General features: G+C 53.4%; 1 protein-coding gene across 5 annotated transcripts; it reads left to right on the top strand.

Annotated features, from left to right (window-relative positions):
- Positions 1-1,223: 1,223 nt before the first annotated feature.
- On the top strand, positions 1,224-15,897 carry Clk3 (CDC like kinase 3). Of its 5 annotated transcripts, none has more exons than XM_047540239.1 (13): positions 1,224-1,423; positions 4,776-4,927; positions 5,619-5,835; positions 7,962-8,058; positions 8,335-8,401; positions 10,990-11,106; positions 11,865-12,031; positions 13,185-13,279; positions 13,371-13,500; positions 13,737-13,819; positions 14,324-14,403; positions 14,695-14,785; positions 15,411-15,897. In XM_047540239.1, the coding sequence occupies exons 2-13, from the start codon at positions 4,776-4,778 to the stop codon at positions 15,585-15,587; spliced, it is 1,473 nt and encodes a 490-aa protein (XP_047396195.1). In that variant the 5' UTR covers positions 1,224-1,423; the 3' UTR covers positions 15,588-15,897. The 5 variants fall into 5 exon arrangements, with proteins under 5 accessions (XP_047396195.1, XP_047396196.1, XP_047396197.1 ...); XM_047540240.1 differs by lacking the exon at positions 1,224-1,423 and adding an exon at positions 1,447-1,467; XM_047540241.1 differs by lacking the exon at positions 1,224-1,423 and adding an exon at positions 3,346-3,466.
- The last annotated feature ends 841 nt before the right edge of the window (positions 15,898-16,738 follow it).

The following is a 16,738-nucleotide window of genomic DNA, read 5'->3' as shown; positions in this document are numbered from 1 at the left end:
CTGCCTTAGCATAGCAAGCACCAAGCTTTTACTTTCTGTTTACTTCAGGTGGGCGTGGTGCCGCATGGCGGAGGTTTAGGGGTTATTACTCAAGTCACTCCGCCAGATCCCAACTTCCGGAAGAGTAAGAGGCAAAGGACTAGAGCCACGGCCCTGCTCCGGATTATGGCTACACAACCACAGGGCCTGTGGGGGCGCTCATCCCCAGTCCTCGGTGGGAAGGGAACCGGTGGACAGGCGCCCTGGCAGTGCTGGGGAAACTACGGCTGTCCCCGTGGAGCTGGCTCGAGGAGGGGCGGAGCCTGCAGGTACAACACACCGGGAGACGCCACTCCGAGCCCGCAGGTCCGGCCCTGCTGGCTCTGGCGTAGCGTGGGGCAATTAGGCGCCCCGCCCGCCCTCTTGCTTGAGCGACGCCGGGGGCTGGGACGCCACTCCGGGAGCGGGCGGGGCGCGCACGCTCACAAAGTGAGGTCTTCCGAAGGAAGGACTCCAACCTGTGTTCACCTCTGGAAATGGGCCTCGTAATCCTCTTGGCCCAGACCAAGCGTGGGCCATCAGGTGGGCAGGGTTTAGTTAGCCCCACACTCAAGGCCGCTGCCACAGGGGTTCATCAAGTGACTCGATGGAGAGGCGGCAGGGCGCGGGACTTGGTTTTCAGCGCGGGTTTAAGAATCAGTACTGACGGCAGTAAGACCCTCCAATGGAGCTCAAGGAAAAGCGGACGCCCTCTTACCCAGACCCTCTGCCCCTCCAAGGGACCCCACCGTCGTGGCTCATGGGTGTCTTCCCACCCAGAATCTGCTCAGCAAGGGCAAGCAATTTGGAGCGTGCCGCCAAGGCTTTCAAAAAACCCTCACACACCGAGAGAATAATATGTGGTTTGCTTCTTTCACTTAAGCGGAGTTGCACCCCGCTTCCCGGAGTCCCGACATACGGGCGTCTGTTGTGTGTAGTGCTCTCCGGGACCGCAGGCAAACAATGCCAGTCCTCTCCGCTCGTAGGACTGGGCTGGCAGACACTACCGGGCAGCGGCAGCAGAGAGGGCAGAGCCTCGTAGTCCACTGGGCTCCACCTTTTGGTTCCGACAGCCCAACCAGCTAGAGACGCGCACCTATCCGGTGTTTGGGGCCTACGTGCGTCGCGACACGGCGGGGCGGGCTGCAGCCGGGAACGTCCCTTCATCCCTCCCGGAACTAGTCTTCCCAGCTGCGGCACCAGCCGGAGCGGAGAAAGCAGGTCCCCCAGAGCCTCCGAGTTGGAAGCTAGAGTGGCCAGGCCTCTAGGGTAGGTCGAGCCCGGGACGACTACGGCTGCGTCACGCGAGGGGGCGGGGCCGCCACGGGCGGAGGCCGGAGCCGGAAGCGGAAGAGGCGCTCGGAGCGGGCAGTGGGGCCTAGCCGCAGCCCGAGCCTGGGAGACGGTGAGTGTGGGCCGGGGCCCGCGGCGGCGGCGGCGGCGGCTGGGGTCAGTCGGCTGGGCAGGCAGGCTGGTGCGGGTACCCGGGCTCTCGGTTCAGTCTTGGCCTACTCCGTTTCTTTCTCCTCGTCGGCTCACCTCAGGCCGCGGCCCCGACCTCTCACCCCTGACCCGCCGCTTCTCTCCCAGAGGGCGGCCACTGCAGACCCCAACTTCAGGATCCCGCGGTGTTGGAGACGGAGCCCGAGCGGCCTCAGAGGCCCCTGCGAGGATTCTGTTTCGGCTCTGAGTCTGCCCGCCGGATGAGATCCGGGTCCGACCTAGGATAGCCTGAAAGGGCGTCGGGATTGCTTCTCTACCCCCAACTCTAGGCTTAGTCCGCAGGCTCCTCTTCCCCGCGCCGCCTGGAGTTTGATTCTGGTTTAGACTGGCCTCTGCCCGCAGGGTCTTCCTTCCGTGCCACTAGTGGCGGTTACCGGGGACCGGGCGGAAGGAAGGAATGTGAGCGAGGCCGCAGGTCCCCGTCGTGTTTTATTGTGATGATGGAGCCACTTCAGCCCGGGGAATGGGCCAGGCCAGCTTGACTGTCCAAATGTCCAGACTACTCCTCGGTCCGGCCGGGAGTCTATGCTCCAGTTCCGGGTGCGGGTGCCCTGATGTGGAGCTGGGGTGGGAATTGCTCGAGCCAGGCCCCCGTCGAGGCGGAGTTGGCGGCCTTCCAGCTTCCCTCCTCCGTGCCCTTGAAAAGGAGGAGCGTTTCACCCGCCGGCGGCCGCGGCTTGCGAGGTGGCAGGTTTGAGGTTGCAGTGGTGGGGCAGTGCCAGCCAAAAATAACCATGGGGCACTGGGGTGACTTGAATCTGGGAGGGCAGCCGCTGACCTGGCTGGCTGTTCTTGTCAGCCCAGTTCTTTGGCCAGGAAAAGCAAATGAGAAGCCGACTAGGCCTGTGCTCAGAGAAAAGCTGGCATCCTTGCCTTGGTTTCCTTCACATTGCCTTTTCATTGTGCAGAGCCTCCCAGGGCGCAGTTGTGTTGTGTCCCTTAGCTTCTTGAAACTACCTGCCTGCTGAGATCTCAGACAGTCAGTGCCAATTGGTGAGAAAAGGGTTCTACTACAGCCCTGGCTGGGAGGACGAGGAGAAGCATCTGGTATTTCTGTATTTCACCTGCCTGGAAATGTTACAGGAGAGATTGTCTTCTCTATTATTGTCTTGTGTGTGGTACTTTATGGCTCTCATACTTGCAACTCCTTTGCCCGGCTGGTAGGTGTTTTTATTTTCCAGGCATAAAAAGGTGTTATCTTTATTTTTGAAGGCCTAAAGTGACTTGTCTAAAGTCTCAAGGCCAGTAAGTGGCAGCACTGGGATTTTGTCAGGGTTTTCTGTCAGAGGTCTCTTCTCCCAGATCCCTTGAAGAAGAGGCTTATAAAATGTCCTTAAGGTATTTAACAGAACTGAAGGGTTACATGGAACCTTTTTAGTGAAAAGCTACCTTTAGTACCACTTGTGGGCCCAAGGTATTTGACTTAAAGATCAGATTTATTTAATCCTCACAGAACCTTGTAAGAGATTCCTGTCCCTGTGGTAAGAGGATGCTAAAGATCAGGGTAGTTTTAACAACTTGCCCAAAGGCAAACAGCTAGCAGTGGCATTGCCACAATTCAAACTGACATCTGGCTCCCAATCTATGACTTGCCCTTCATGTAAACATGTGTCAACATAAAAATATTTTAGGTCCCGGGATGAAGGGGTGTGGATTAGGCCATACACATCCTCCAGATTTGGTGCTTTGTCCGTTCAGTGAAGTTGGGCAAGACCACACTTGCCTTGTGGGAAGATGTGTGCCCTGGCCAGTGGGGCGTCTTCTGGGTTAATTAGTGGAGGCAGAAATACAGCATTCAGTCCATAGCTTGGACACCTGACCCAAGGTAATTGCAGAAAAGCAGTGAAACATTAGTCAGCTGATCATCAAAACAACAAATATAAGCTCTGTCACTGAGTTTACATAGTGTTTATCTCCAAGGATTGCTGAGGACCAGACTTTCCAGGTGTGTTGAAGGGGGTGTTGCTACTGGGGAAATTGAGGGCAGTGCCTTTCTTAGGATCTTGGAAAAGTTTCCAGGGGCAGGTATGCCACATCATCCTGCTCATCCACAGGGAACTGTTTCATCCTGACAGACTATTGAAGAGATGTGGCAGCCTTGGTAGATTTGTCCAAAATGTGCTTGATCAGGCAAGCCCAGGACTGCCCAGGATGGGAGACTGGCTATGGCCAAATGGAGGCTTGGAAAGAGGCTTGCCAAATCTCTTGCTCAGCCATCCTGTGGAAGTAATGTCAGAAGCTTGGATGTAGGTGGAACAGGGAGCTGGCTTCACATTACCCACCTTTCTTAGCTGGTGGCTAATCCAGTCTGACTCCTGTGGTGGATATAAGTTGCCACTGACCAGGGATATTTAGGTGGGGCCCTGCCTCCCTGTGCAGACAGGCTTGCCAGGTAGCTAGTCCTCTAGCTGCTCCTGAGATGGGCCTAGGATAGGGTGCGAGAGCAAGGGAGCTAGAAGAGGGCATGGTACCTGTATTTTTGGGGAAAGGTAAGGCACCTGGCATGGCACTGCAGGTGTTCTGGGGGTGCTAAATGGGTCCCAGGCAAGAAACTTGGACACTCTGGGGATCCTGGCATCCTGCTGGTGCTGATATCTAGTGTGGATCAACAAGGGTTGAGTAGGTCCAAGTTCACTTGGCTAGACCCTTGGGCAAGCTAGGGAACGCTGGTGAGCCTCTGTGTGCCTCGTTTTCCAAGGGCTTGTCTTCTCATATCTGCTGTGACTCCTGGTGCTGACTTGTTTTTAACCCCCTTGAGTGAATCTAGTTTAGTGCCTCAGCCAGGCAGTTTTGATCCTCTCCAACCAGGCTTTGACCCTTTGCTCTGTGTGTTGGCTCCGTGCCAGCAGCCCTTTGGCCTCAGGTTTTCCAGAGCATTTAGGTCATGGGACCCCACGGGCAGAAGGGAATTGAGCACAGGAGGCTCTCCTTGCTCCTTCTACCTTGGCATCCCTATGATTGTGCTCACCATCTCTATCATGTGTTCCCACCTTGGCCCACCCAGTTCCAAGTGTTTGGGCCATGCCAGGGAGGCAGCTGTTTATTTGTTCACTGGCAGAGAGGGGAGTAACCCATTGTCTGCTGTTTGCCCAGTGTGACCTCAGAGTTCTTCTTCACTTCATAAACCCTTGGGAGGGGCTGCCCCCAAACAGAACAATGGGCCTCTTCTTCATGAGCATCTGGTGTGCCCCACGCCACCCTGTGGCTGGAGGCGGCAGGCTATGTGTTGAGCAGGGTTCTTTCTCACGGCTTAGATGCATCACTGTAAGCGATACCGCTCCCCTGAGCCAGACCCGTACCTGAGCTACCGCTGGAAGAGGAGGCGGTCTTACAGTCGGGAACATGAAGGGAGACTGCGATACCCAGCCCGAAGGGAGCCTCCACCCCGAAGATCTCGGTCCAGAAGGTGAGTGGGAGCTGGATAGGAAAGAGGGACTCCTTTTAGCTGGGCAAGGAAGATTGTCTGGAGGCTTTGGCAGCCCCAGTCTCACTGAGATCACTCTACCTCTCCCCAACCCCCACTACCCCAATCTCTGCCCTGACCTCTCTGGGCTCTTTACCTAATCTCAACTTACATTTTCTGGCCTTAACAGTAGCAACCTTCCTTGGCACCCTTTCTTTGTCCTGGAGTGTCGCTTCCTCTTCTTCCTACACATTGTGCCATTTTCGAAGGCAGCATCTTCCCTGCTAACTTCCTGAGCCCTCCTCATTTGGAATTAGGAACATAGCCTCAGTCTTGGAAAGATTGGTCCCTGGTCCTGTCTCAGGCCCCAGACCAAAGTTATAGTCATAGCAAGCAATAGGCAACTTCAGAGTGTTGGTGCCCTACGAGGTCCTCTACCATGCTCATCTTCCCCTGTCCCCTACCTTCTGTGGCACTGGAGGGATGCTATCATTAGCCATGGTTCTGGCTTGGTACTTTCACACCCTCCCCTTCCCTGTTCACTTCCCCTCAGTCTGTATGCTTCTGCTCCAACAAGCTTTCCCTGAGAGCTTGCTTTAGGGATCCCACCACAGGCCTCTTACCTGCTAACAGGGACCTGACTGGTGGGAGCAAGGACCCCACTTGACTGGTGTCCGCCTTCTCCTCTTGTCAGCCATGACCGCCTGCCCTACCAGAGGAGATACCGGGAGCGTCGAGACAGTGATACATACCGATGTGAAGAGCGGAGCCCATCCTTTGGGGAGGACTGCTATGGATCTTCACGTTCTCGTCATCGGCGGCGGTCACGGGACAGGGGGCCATATCGAACCCGAAAGCATGCCCATCACTGCCACAAACGCCGCACCAGGTCTTGTAGCAGCGCCTCCTCGGTGAGTGGTGGCCAGAGTGTGCTGGCTGGGGCCAAAGGCCTCATCTCTTTCTAGCCTTCTTTCAGGCTGGCTGGTCTGGGTGAGTACTGCCAGCCCTGCGCGCTGTTGTGCGTGCATGTGTGTGTGTATGTGTTGTCTGGTCCAGGTGCAGGGCTGAGCAGGGACCTTGGCTCTCTGCCCTCTGGCCCATTGCCAGGGGCAACTGTAGGGCTTTGGCTCCAGCTCTAGCTGGTCCCAGCCTGTCTGTGTCTACACACTACTCCAGATACAGGCCACATGGTACAAGTGGCCAGGGACACTTCTCAGGGACCCCAGTAGATCTTCAGTATGTGACCTTGGGCTATATGACCTGGTCCTTCCTAAAGAGATCGCCCACCATGTAGCTGAGTGCTCTAATGTTTGGACTGCACCCACCTCTGCAGTCTCATTTCCACACCCCTCCCCAGAGGCCCTGAGACCGCAGTGCCCTGTGGGAGAGGATGATTTGCCTGTCAATCAACTCTTGACTTTTTTCTTTCTTATGGTGGTACTGGGAATTGAACCCAGGGCCTCACACATGCTGTACAAGTACTCTACAACTAAACCACATCTCCAGTCCACCCACCCACATTTTTTTTTTTTTTGGTATGGTGTTCTACGATGTTGCCTAGGCTGATCTTGGAACTCCTGGGTTCAAGCAATCCTCCTGCCTCAGCCTTCTAAGTAGCTGGAACTACAAATGTGCGCCACCATGTATGGTCAGAGAGCTCAGACTGGGAGTTTCCCTTTTGACTTCAGCCAGGCCCTCTTCAGCCTCACTTCTTTACAGGAGGAGCAGTCACAGTGAGGAGGGACAGCTGCCTGTGTGATGGGACTTTGGAAGAAATGGCAAAAAGGTTCACAGCCCAGGCAGCCCCAGGCCTCACCCTCTTGCAGGCCAAATACTAAGAACAGGGCTGGCTAGTGTTCTGATGTGGAGGATGGTACAGATCTGGGCCGAGACCAGGAGTCCGGACTGTACTCAGTTCCCTGGGAAGAAAGCCAGTGTGTGTTCTGAGGTTATGTGCTGTCTTCTCTTCTCCCCATCCCTCTTCCCTCCCTTCTGCCGTCCATAAGGCTCCTGAGGATCAGTGGAGGGGCCAGGCATCTTCTCTGCCCAGCTCTTTCTATGACTTCTTTGAGTGGCCATGGATTGATGGTTGACTCTGCGCGTGCAAATCCGTCGTGGCCATGTGGCCTCTGTACAGTGCCACACACTGCCACAGGATGGCAGTGCAAGTCTGTGGCTCTGCTTCTTCTCTTTTTGGTGCCCTCTGTGGTTGTGAGGCTTGGGATAGGCCTGGCCTGTGCGCAGCACAGGTGCCAAGGCCAGGGCAGTAGCTGATTTGGGGCCTGTGTGGGCCATTGTTGTAGGAGACCTGGAGGTCAGCCAGCCCAGAAGATCCCAGGTTCCTTTCCTGCTTGAGACTGGTGGCAGGAGGGCTGCTGATGGAAGGCTGTCTCTGGTAGTGCGGTTACGTCTGGCCGAGGGTGCCATTTGGGAGCAGGTAGCAGCTTGGCTCTGTGTGGCAGCTGTCAGGCACGTGCAAAGAAGGCTGTGTGGGTGAAGGAGGCAGGCAAGGACAGGCTGGACATTCTGTAGCTGAAGCCAGGGTAGCCCTCCGACCATTCCAGTTGGTCAGACCCAGGCTGGGCCAGCTGCCTTCTTGCGCTGTTTCTCACTGTGTCTTTAGCTCTGGCCAAAGGCACTATGGGAGGGCCTGGGAGGGGGACGACTCTGAAGAAGAGGGAGTCAGGGCTGTGGCTGTCGTTAGGGCCCAGCCCCTTGGCGGCAGAGGCTGGACGTCTTTCTGAGCGTTTGTGGCGCTCCTCTTATAGATAATGTCCGAGTTTTCTTTACATACCTGTAGCTGTTTTTACTTTTCTGTTTTTGAAGTCAGTTTGTGTCTTGACGTGTCCCTTGCAATATCCCTATCGTTATATATGCTGTGTGCCTTATGAAATGCTGGGATCTGGAAAATCCAACCAACCAACCCACCGGCTCCTCACCGTCTCCACCTCTGCCTTTGACTGACACTTCAATCTGTCAATCGGAACCGCCTACCATGCGATTGGTCGGATGGCGTTTCGGGGGGCGGTGCATGCAGAGAAGCCAACAGAGCAGTAAGCGCAGCAGCCGGAGTGTGGAAGATGACAAGGAGGGCCACCTGGTGTGCCGGATCGGCGATTGGCTCCAAGAGCGATGTACAGCCACCTTTCGTAAAACTTTACCTCTCTACTTTCTACCCCCCTTGTTAGACAAGACCTCTCCTGCCTGGAGGGGCCTCTAGTGCGTGTGGTGCCTTAGTGGGGCCACAGTAATTGCCTGAATGACACAGACACTAGCAACTTCCATTTTTAAGAGAGTAGCAGTGAGAGAGAAACCTCTTTTGTTTTTGAGAATTTGAATGCTGTGAACTTGCAGGAGCTGCCGACCTCCTGCCCTTCAGACTCTCATGCCCAGCTTCTTTTCTCTTGTAGATGAAATCGTGGGGAATCTAGGTGAAGGCACCTTTGGCAAGGTGGTGGAGTGCTTGGACCATGCCAGGTGAGTGAACTGGGGCAGCACAACTGGTTCTGGATGCCATCTTAAGAAGAGTTAGCTTGAGGCTCTCAGGAATGGTGGCTCTCAGAGTTTCCTTCTTTTTGAAGGGTAGCACTACAGTGCAGTTCTGATCTATACGTTTTGATCTCCTGAAATAAGGGAGAAATCTTGGGGTTCAGCAGGCATGTGATGTCCCTGAACAAGAACTGGTCAATAAATGGCTCTGCCCCAATTCTCCAGGGCTATGATGGTAGTATTTAGAGCAGAGCCAAGGTCCTGGCTCCTCTGTGGCCTAGAGGTGCTTCCTGTGAGCTCTTTCAGGTCCTTGACTTGGGAAGGATTTAGGAGTGCTGCTAAGCCCAGCCCAGAATTGACAGCCCCCCACCCCAGGCTTTCTGAAAGGCCATGCAAATCCTGATCGAGAGAAATAAGACCCTGGACTTTCACCAAGCAGGCTACTCACTGCCTTCCCGAGTGTGACTAGAGTCTCTGTAATCCCTGTTGAGCTTGTCAAGGAGAGTGGGGTATACTTGTATGTATTGTGCTGCTGGGTGTACTTTACTCCCTCCCAGGCTTAAGAGTACAATACCTTTGTCCTCTACCATTCCTCAAGCTTTGGCTTCCTATGTAGCTCTAGGTGGGGAGGCCACCCTCTGGAAACCAGTTGCCTCCCTGCCTTATTAGCTCTCTGACAGTTTGGGACCTTAGCCTTGAAGTGCTGGTTTCTCATTTGAGCTATGAGCCATGTTGGTCACTATTTTAAAGAACCCCACACAGGGTTTGTCTGTATTATATCTTAGCTATTAAGGCAGATATGGAGGCCCCGTGCTTCTACATTAAAAGGGCTGCTCAGTGCTGGGGTATAGCTCAGTGATTGAGCACTTGACTAGAATGTGCAAGGTCCAGCACTGCAAAAAGATAAAATCTCGGGGCTGGGGCTGTAGCTCAGAGACAGAATACTTGCCTAGCGTGTGAGGTACTGATTTCAGTCCTTAACACTTTATAAAAATAAATACGCATTCTGTCCATCTACAATTACAAAAAAATATATATATATATAATATAAAAATATATAATATACTATAATATAATATAAAAATATATATATTTTTTAAAGTAAAATCTCTAGCACTGGGAAAAAAAAAAAGAGAGAGAGAGAGAGAGAACTGCTCACATAGGACTGTTAGACCCAGGAGTCAGCCATTTCTCTAGCCATGAGGTAAAGCAGTGACATGACTGAGAGGAAGCATCCTTTTGCTCCCAGTTCCCATTTAAACATACATGGATCCAAGAGCTTACGGTGGGGAATGTAGAGATAGGGCAGGTAAGCTCTCTGGGCTGTGCCATTCTGAGTAACCAGAGGGAAAATGAGCCTCTGAAGTCACTAGGAGGAAGACACAGGATCTAAAGAACCTTCAGGGGACCTGAAGGGGGCAAGATTGGCAGAGTGATTTTGTGGAAGCTCCGTGAAAGGACAGGCCTCATCCTCAGACAGCCCTGGTGGGGTTTCTCGAAAAGCAATAGACTGCCTTTTCTTGAGGATTGAAGTGCTTGGCAGGGTCTTGTGCTGGGAGCCTGGGGTAGTAGCCTTTGTTCTGAGGTCCTTAACCTTCCTGAAGGTCTGGGGGAATTGTCTAGGGAGAGCAAAGTAGGGTATTCTCTAGAAGGTGCCTTTGCCTTTGGGACTTCATAGGCATCAGGAAGTCTAGCCCCATGGAGGCCTCAGAAAATATACCCTTGTGGGTCAGGGTCATCTCATGTCAAGTCACCATTGGGCATATGAACACTCACTGTCTTTGACTGGGTCTAGCAGTCCAACCTCAGTAGGTTTTCTTCTCTGTTCACATTCAATGGCCTCCTGGGGTGGGCAGGGCAGGGATTGTTTAGATCCTCCTTTGACACATAAAAGGGTTCCTAGCACTCTTCGGTTGTTGGTAAATACTGTGGCTGATGGAGAGGTGGGCCTGGGAAGGAATATGGTAAAGGAGATAACCCTGGCCTCTCAGGCCTTCCCTGCATCCTAAAGCCCTTTCCCAGAGGCTCTTTGGCTTGCAGATGTGCTCAAGAGGTGTGGGAGGATTCTAGGTGGGGCAGCCTGTCTTGCAGTATTATGTTACTGAGTGGGCTTTGAGAACCTAAAAGCCTGATATGAGCATGGAGCCTGAGATGGCTAACTCAGATATTAGGCAAATTTGGTATTAGGAGCCGGGTGCGGTGGTGCACACCTGTAATCCAAGTGGCTCAGGAGGCTGAAGCAGGAGGATCATTGAGTTCAGAGTCAGCCTCAGCAAAAGCGAGGCTCTAAGCAACTCAGTGAGTGAGACCCTGTCTCTGAAAAAAATACAAAATAGGACTGGGGATGTGGCTCAGTGGTTAAGTGCTCCTGAGTTCAATGCCCCCCCCCCCCCAAAAAAAAAATCATTGCTATTAGATGACAGGTCTGGTGATGCATGGGGCAGTCTGGGCCTCAAGTATCTGCTCTTTTCAGGCAAGTGATTTATGGAGCTGGTTTGTCAGAGTTGCTGGGTGGAGGGTGAATGAAGGGCTGGGCAGCTACTGATGAGAACTTCTGCTTCCATCCTGGGTGCCAGAGGGAAGTCTCAGGTTGCCTTGAAGATCATCCGCAACGTGGGCAAGTACCGGGAGGCTGCCCGACTAGAAATCAATGTTCTCAAGAAAATCAAGGAGAAGGACAAAGAGAACAAGTTGTAAGTGTCTGCAAGGTTTGGGAGAGAAGCCTTCAACGGGGTAGTTTGCTCTAGCCCTAACTGCGTGCACTCCCAGGGGCTTCACAGTGTCTCATCACCTATTTGGCACTGTGCTTTCTCACCACACTCCAGAATCAGAGTCGTCTGACAAGTGAATCTTGCTTGAAAGAGCCTTTGGACTTTAGTCCAGGCTTCAGACCAGCCAGCTTTGTGTTCTGAGGCAGGCCCCAGTCCTGAATTTTGTGAATTGGGGACTTTGCTGGGTTTCAAAGCTGTTTGGAGACCTCACATAGTAGGAGACCTCCAGAGGAGAGCCTTCCTTTGGCAGATAGACTCTGAGCACATAGGTCCTCTCCCCTTAGCATGGTGCCTAGTCAAGCTTGGGCACAGGGCAAAGTCCACACAGGCCCTCAGGAAGCTCAGTAGCATGGGGTATTCTTTGGTATGGTAGGCTGCCACTACTCCATCTCTCTGTCAGCAACTCTGAGGCAGGGCTTCTCTCATCCTATAAGTGAATGAGCTCAGACCAGAGCCCTGGCCCTTCTTTGCAGCAGGAAGTTCAGTCCTTGCCCGGAGTTCATCTGGGTGATGGATGGCCAGTGGGGAGATGTGCTCTGGCTCTGATGGTCTCTTCACATATATCTGCATTGTGGTGTGCAACTCAGTGGCCTAGGAGTGGGTGGGGGCTGTCTTCATCTGAGGGGCAGTGAGGCAGCCCCCAGCACAGAGCCTGAGTCCCACCCATCCTTCTCCCCCAGCCTGTGCGTCTTGATGTCTGACTGGTTCAACTTCCACGGTCACATGTGCATCGCCTTTGAGCTCCTGGGCAAGAACACCTTTGAGTTCCTGAAGGAGAATAATTTCCAGCCTTACCCCTTACCACATGTCCGGCACATGGCCTACCAGCTCTGCCACGCCCTTAGATGTAAGTGTCCACCCTCAGATGGAGCATGGGATGGCTACACTCCTGCAGCAAAGTCACCTGGTTGTTTTTGTCTGCCCCCATTAACTCCAGAGCATTGCTAACCATTGTGCTGGGCCTGAGAGGCCCCCGGGGTCCTGATGAAAGGCCTTTGTATATTTAAGTAGGAACCTTAGTGTTGTAACGGTGGAAAGACTAGTCTCTCCCTGTCCCCCAGGGACCTCCTGTGCTAGGCTCTGTCCCCAGGTGCTCAGGAAGAAAACAGGAAAGAGCTGCTCTAGATTTGGCCCTAGAGCCAGCCCTGATGCCCACATTCATGTATAGGAGAAAAAGGTAGAAACTGGACCTGATAGACCCCTCTACCTCTGTCTGTGCCTTACTCATCTGCCTGCCAGCCAACCATGAAGACCATATTTGGTGGCGCAAGTGTTCCACACCATCAGATTTGTGACAGTTACAGTAGTATCGAAAGACCTCTTAATTAAGGCAATAAGAAATAGAGCCTATCTGGATGGGTAGCAGGAAGGGGGACAATCGAGCAAGGGAAGCAGCTCAGCAGAGGCCTAGTGCAGCATGCTAAGACTCACTCCAGTGGAGGAGAGAGGGCTCATACTGGTGAGTGGTGGGCCACACAGTTGTGAGGATCTTCTATGCCAGATGTGATGAGTGGCAGAAACCACTGTTGGTGGGATGTGGGCTGGAGGCAAGTGTTCCCTGCTCAGGACTGCCTTCATGGGTGTGTGACCTGTGGTCAGTTACACTTAAGTTTTGAACAAGGGGCCTGTGTTTTCATTTCACAATAGACCCTGCAAATTACACAGCAGGTACTGAGAGGGGACATGGCTGTTCCCTGTCTTGATATGACTTTGGTGAAGGACTGGGAAGGAGGCCTGGTCTTTGCAGAAGGGAGGAGGAGGGAGGTTTTTTGGATAGAAAACTTGCCTTCCTCCTAAAGGCAAACCCTCTTGAGTCTCAGGTAGAGCTCTTGAAAGGGAAGACAGTAGAGAGACAAGATCAGGCCAACTCCCTGCTGAGGTTGGGTGTGCACAGCTCTGGCAGTTGCTGGCTTTGGAAGAGTCTGGGCTAGAGCTGGTGGGAGAACCAAAGGGGAAGACAAGGGTCTCAGGGTCGTCTTCCTCTTCCCCTACTTCTCTAGTTCTACATGAGAACCAGCTGACCCACACAGACTTGAAGCCAGAGAACATCCTGTTTGTGAATTCTGAGTTTGAAACTCTTTACAATGAGCACAAGGTAAAGCATGGTTGGGGCATGGGTGTGGTACTCCAGGGGCTGGTTACTATAAGCTGGTAGACTGACCTGGCTAGCCTACCTTGCCTTTCAGAGCTGCGAGGAGAAGTCAGTGAAGAACACCAGCATTCGAGTGGCTGACTTTGGCAGTGCCACCTTTGACCACGAACATCACACAACCATTGTGGCCACCCGTCACTATCGCCCGCCTGAAGTGATTCTTGGTGAGTAGCCCTCAACCTTGTTATACCTGGTAGTTACTAGATGGGCATACAGGTGGTAGCATGCTGTCAGTCTGCCACCTAGGGTTGGCAGTGTCATGAGACAGGTTGACTTGGCCTTGTAAGAATAGCCTTAGAGTGGGCCTTGTACATCTGGGCAAGAGTCCCCTCAGCCAGAGTGGCAGTAACCCATGACCTCTAGGCTAGGTCTCACAGCTTCTCCCCATCTTGGTTTGCAGAGTTGGGCTGGGCACAGCCCTGTGATGTCTGGAGCATCGGCTGCATTCTCTTCGAGTACTACCGGGGCTTCACACTCTTCCAGGTACACTCTTGAGCTGAGCGCTGCCTCTGACAGCCTGCAGGGCACTGGGGTGGGAATCCCTGAATGGTTGAGGTGATAGGTGTCTTCTATCCCCGCCATCAGTCACGTGAGATCCAGACTTTTCAGAATTGTGGGTGCTCAGGGAAAGGAAGAGATTGGCACACTTGGAGCACTCAGGAAAGAGCCTTCTGCTAGACTATTAAAGATGGAGGACTGGGGTAGAAGTGAGTTGTAGGCGAGGGGCACAGCATGAGTGAGGGCTTAAAAATGGTTGGAACAGGGCACCCGAGCTGGGGAAAGTGAAAAAATAACCAGAGTGTTGTACAGTCAGGGACAAGTCCACCTGCAGGGCTGCCAGCAGGTCAGAGGTTGAGAGGATCCATTGGTAGATTTGTATTTCCTGGGCAGTGAGGCTCCTTGCCTGTCTCTTCTCACCCCTTGTATTCCATGAAGTGGGTAAGGCTGGAAATGACTCCTACTTGCTCTCTCCTCGGCCTTCTGTAGACCCATGAAAACCGAGAGCACTTGGTGATGATGGAGAAAATCCTAGGGCCCATCCCATCACACATGATCCACCGTACCAGGTAAGGACCCCTGGTGTTTTCCCTCAGGGCAGTGGAGGGTCTTTGCTTCTAGGCTGTGGGTTAGCAGGGCACCCAAGATATGTAGTCTTTATTGGACATTACACAGTTCCTCTAGGCTCCTAACAGTGTTCCTCATATGTCCCTCCAACTGAACTGGCAAAACCGCAGCCCAGACTTTCTTGCCCTGCTGGGTCAGACTAGGATTCCCCAGACTGCCGCTGTCTTGGGTGTGGCCAGGAGTTGCCCTTCCCCATCTCCCACTACTCTTAAACTCTCTCTCTTAATTTTTAGAAAGCAGAAATATTTCTACAAAGGGGGCCTTGTTTGGGATGAGAACAGCTCTGATGGCCGGTATGTGAAGGAGAACTGCAAACCTTTGAAGGTCAGTTTCTGGCTTCCCCCAGCTCAACTCATGCCAAGGAGACCCCAGGCACCAGACAAACAGCAGAGACAGAACGGGCAGCTAAAGGCTGCCTCCTCTTTCCGGCTCTGTGGGAGACAGCACCCAAGACTGCTGGGTGTTGGCAGTGAGGCTTTCTGCAAACTGCCCCAGAAGAGCCCTTAGCCCTACCCCTTCCCCACAGGGTGGCTATGAATGTAATTGGGGAATACCAGAAGAGCCAGATGTCAGAGACCCTGCTGCTACCTGTCCCTCCCTCTCATCTCACTTTTGGGAAGAACTAGGCAGGACTGAGGCGAGGGGGAGGGAAGTTCTATACATGGCCAGGAAGCCTGTCAACTGCATCTGGTGCCTGGACAAGTGAATTTTGACAGGTGATTTCTACCCACCTGTCAGGACTTTGCATGTGGGGTAGAGGCACCAACCCAGCAAGACACCCAGTAACCTAAGTTCTGAGCAAAACCTTAGAACTTGGGCATGAAAGGCAAGGAGCTGCTGTTGTCTGTCCCAGAGGGCGGAAGTAGAGTCCTCCAAGGAGGCATCCCAGAGGCAAGGGGACTGCTGTGGACCCTGCTGTGACACTGAGGCACCTTGTGTCCTTGAGCAGAGTTACATGCTCCAAGATTCTCTGGAGCATGTGCAGCTGTTTGACCTGATGAGGAGGATGTTAGAATTTGATCCTGCCCAGCGCATCACACTGGCGGAGGCCCTGTTGCATCCCTTCTTTGCTGGCCTGACCCCTGAGGAGCGGTCCTTCCACACCAGCCGCAACCCCAGCAGATGACAGGAGCAGGCCCATGCTCAAGGAGAGGGAGAGCGGGACTGGGCTGCCAGCCCCTTTTCTCCAGCCTCTTCCACCGGGCCTCAGCCAGAGCCACTCGATGAACAGTGCAATGTGAAGGAAGGCAGGAGCCTGCAGGGGAGGAGACTTGGTGCCCAGCTGCCAGAAAGCACAGATTTGACTCAAGCTATTTATATGTTGTAAAGTTATAATAAAGTGTTTCTTACTGTTTGTAACCCCTGGTACCAGTGTGTCCATCTCCAGGCTCCTTCCTTGTCTTCTCCCTTCCCTGACCTTATTAATAAAGTCTTTCTTAGCAGCTCAGCTTGTGGAGAGCTAAGTGTGAACTGGGCCAGGCACAGAGGGGTAAGCCAATGAACAGACTAGACAAGAGGCTGGTGGATCCCTCTGGGCCCAGGAGCAGAGCAGTTCCAATCCAAGATGGGGCTGAGGCAACAGGCAAGAAGACCCAGAAGGCTCCTGTACCCCTAAGCCCTGTCACTGGCTGGGACAGGCTGTACATACCCAAAGACTGGTCAACTGAGGCGGGTACAAGATGATCCAGGTGGGCTCCTAAGATTGGGGGAGGCAGCTTGCAGAGCAGTTCACACAGCACAGGACTCGGTCATTCAGCTTTATTGTAGTGCTGGTTTTTGGTTCCCAAGAGCTGCATGAATGATAGACTTGACCACCTGACTGGGGCCCTTGGGGAACTGGCCACAGGGTAGGATGCCTCTGAAGGGGGCTGAGAGTAGAGGAATTGTACCCATCTTTAATATCTATGGGTATGGACTGGCTGAGGGCAGGAAGAAGCCCTCATGCTGCTTGGCAGAAACAGGGAGAGGTTTGAGCACAAACCCAGTGGCCCCTCAAGAAGGCCATCAACCCCTGGCATTAGCAGTCTTCAGGACCAGAGTTTAGCTCACTCTCCATTGTGCCCAGTCACGGGCCTTTATTTCCAGGTTGGTGGCTAGAACCTGTAACTACTGCTAAAAGCCTGTTATATGGACTGCTCCCTAGACTGGTCTTGCCTCTGCAGAGAAAGGCTCAGCTTGGGAGCTTGTCCCCAAGAGTGAGCAGAGGGTCCCAGTCCCTGGCCTCTTCCCACCACTGGAGACAACACTAGAGGGATAGTGAGAGGAAAGGAGGGACCA

This window comes from Sciurus carolinensis, chromosome 2, assembly GCF_902686445.1.
Source record: "Sciurus carolinensis chromosome 2, mSciCar1.2, whole genome shotgun sequence".
In the NCBI taxonomy this organism is placed as follows: Eukaryota; Metazoa; Chordata; class Mammalia; order Rodentia; family Sciuridae; genus Sciurus; species Sciurus carolinensis.
Note: the sequence above shows the minus strand (reverse complement) of the source record. Positions and strands in the feature narration are given on the sequence as shown.

Excerpts from the sequence above, each read along its gene's own strand:
- Clk3 (XM_047540239.1), top strand. The coding sequence starts at position 4,776 with ATGCATCACTGTAAGCGATACCGCTCCCCTGAGCCAGACCCGTACCTG. Across the intron at positions 5,836-7,961 it reads CTTGTAGCAGCGCCTCCTCG|AGAAGCCAACAGAGCAGTAA; the intron begins GTGAGTGGTGGC and ends CGGTGCATGCAG. Across the intron at positions 12,032-13,184 it reads GCTCTGCCACGCCCTTAGAT|TTCTACATGAGAACCAGCTG; the intron begins GTAAGTGTCCAC and ends CTACTTCTCTAG.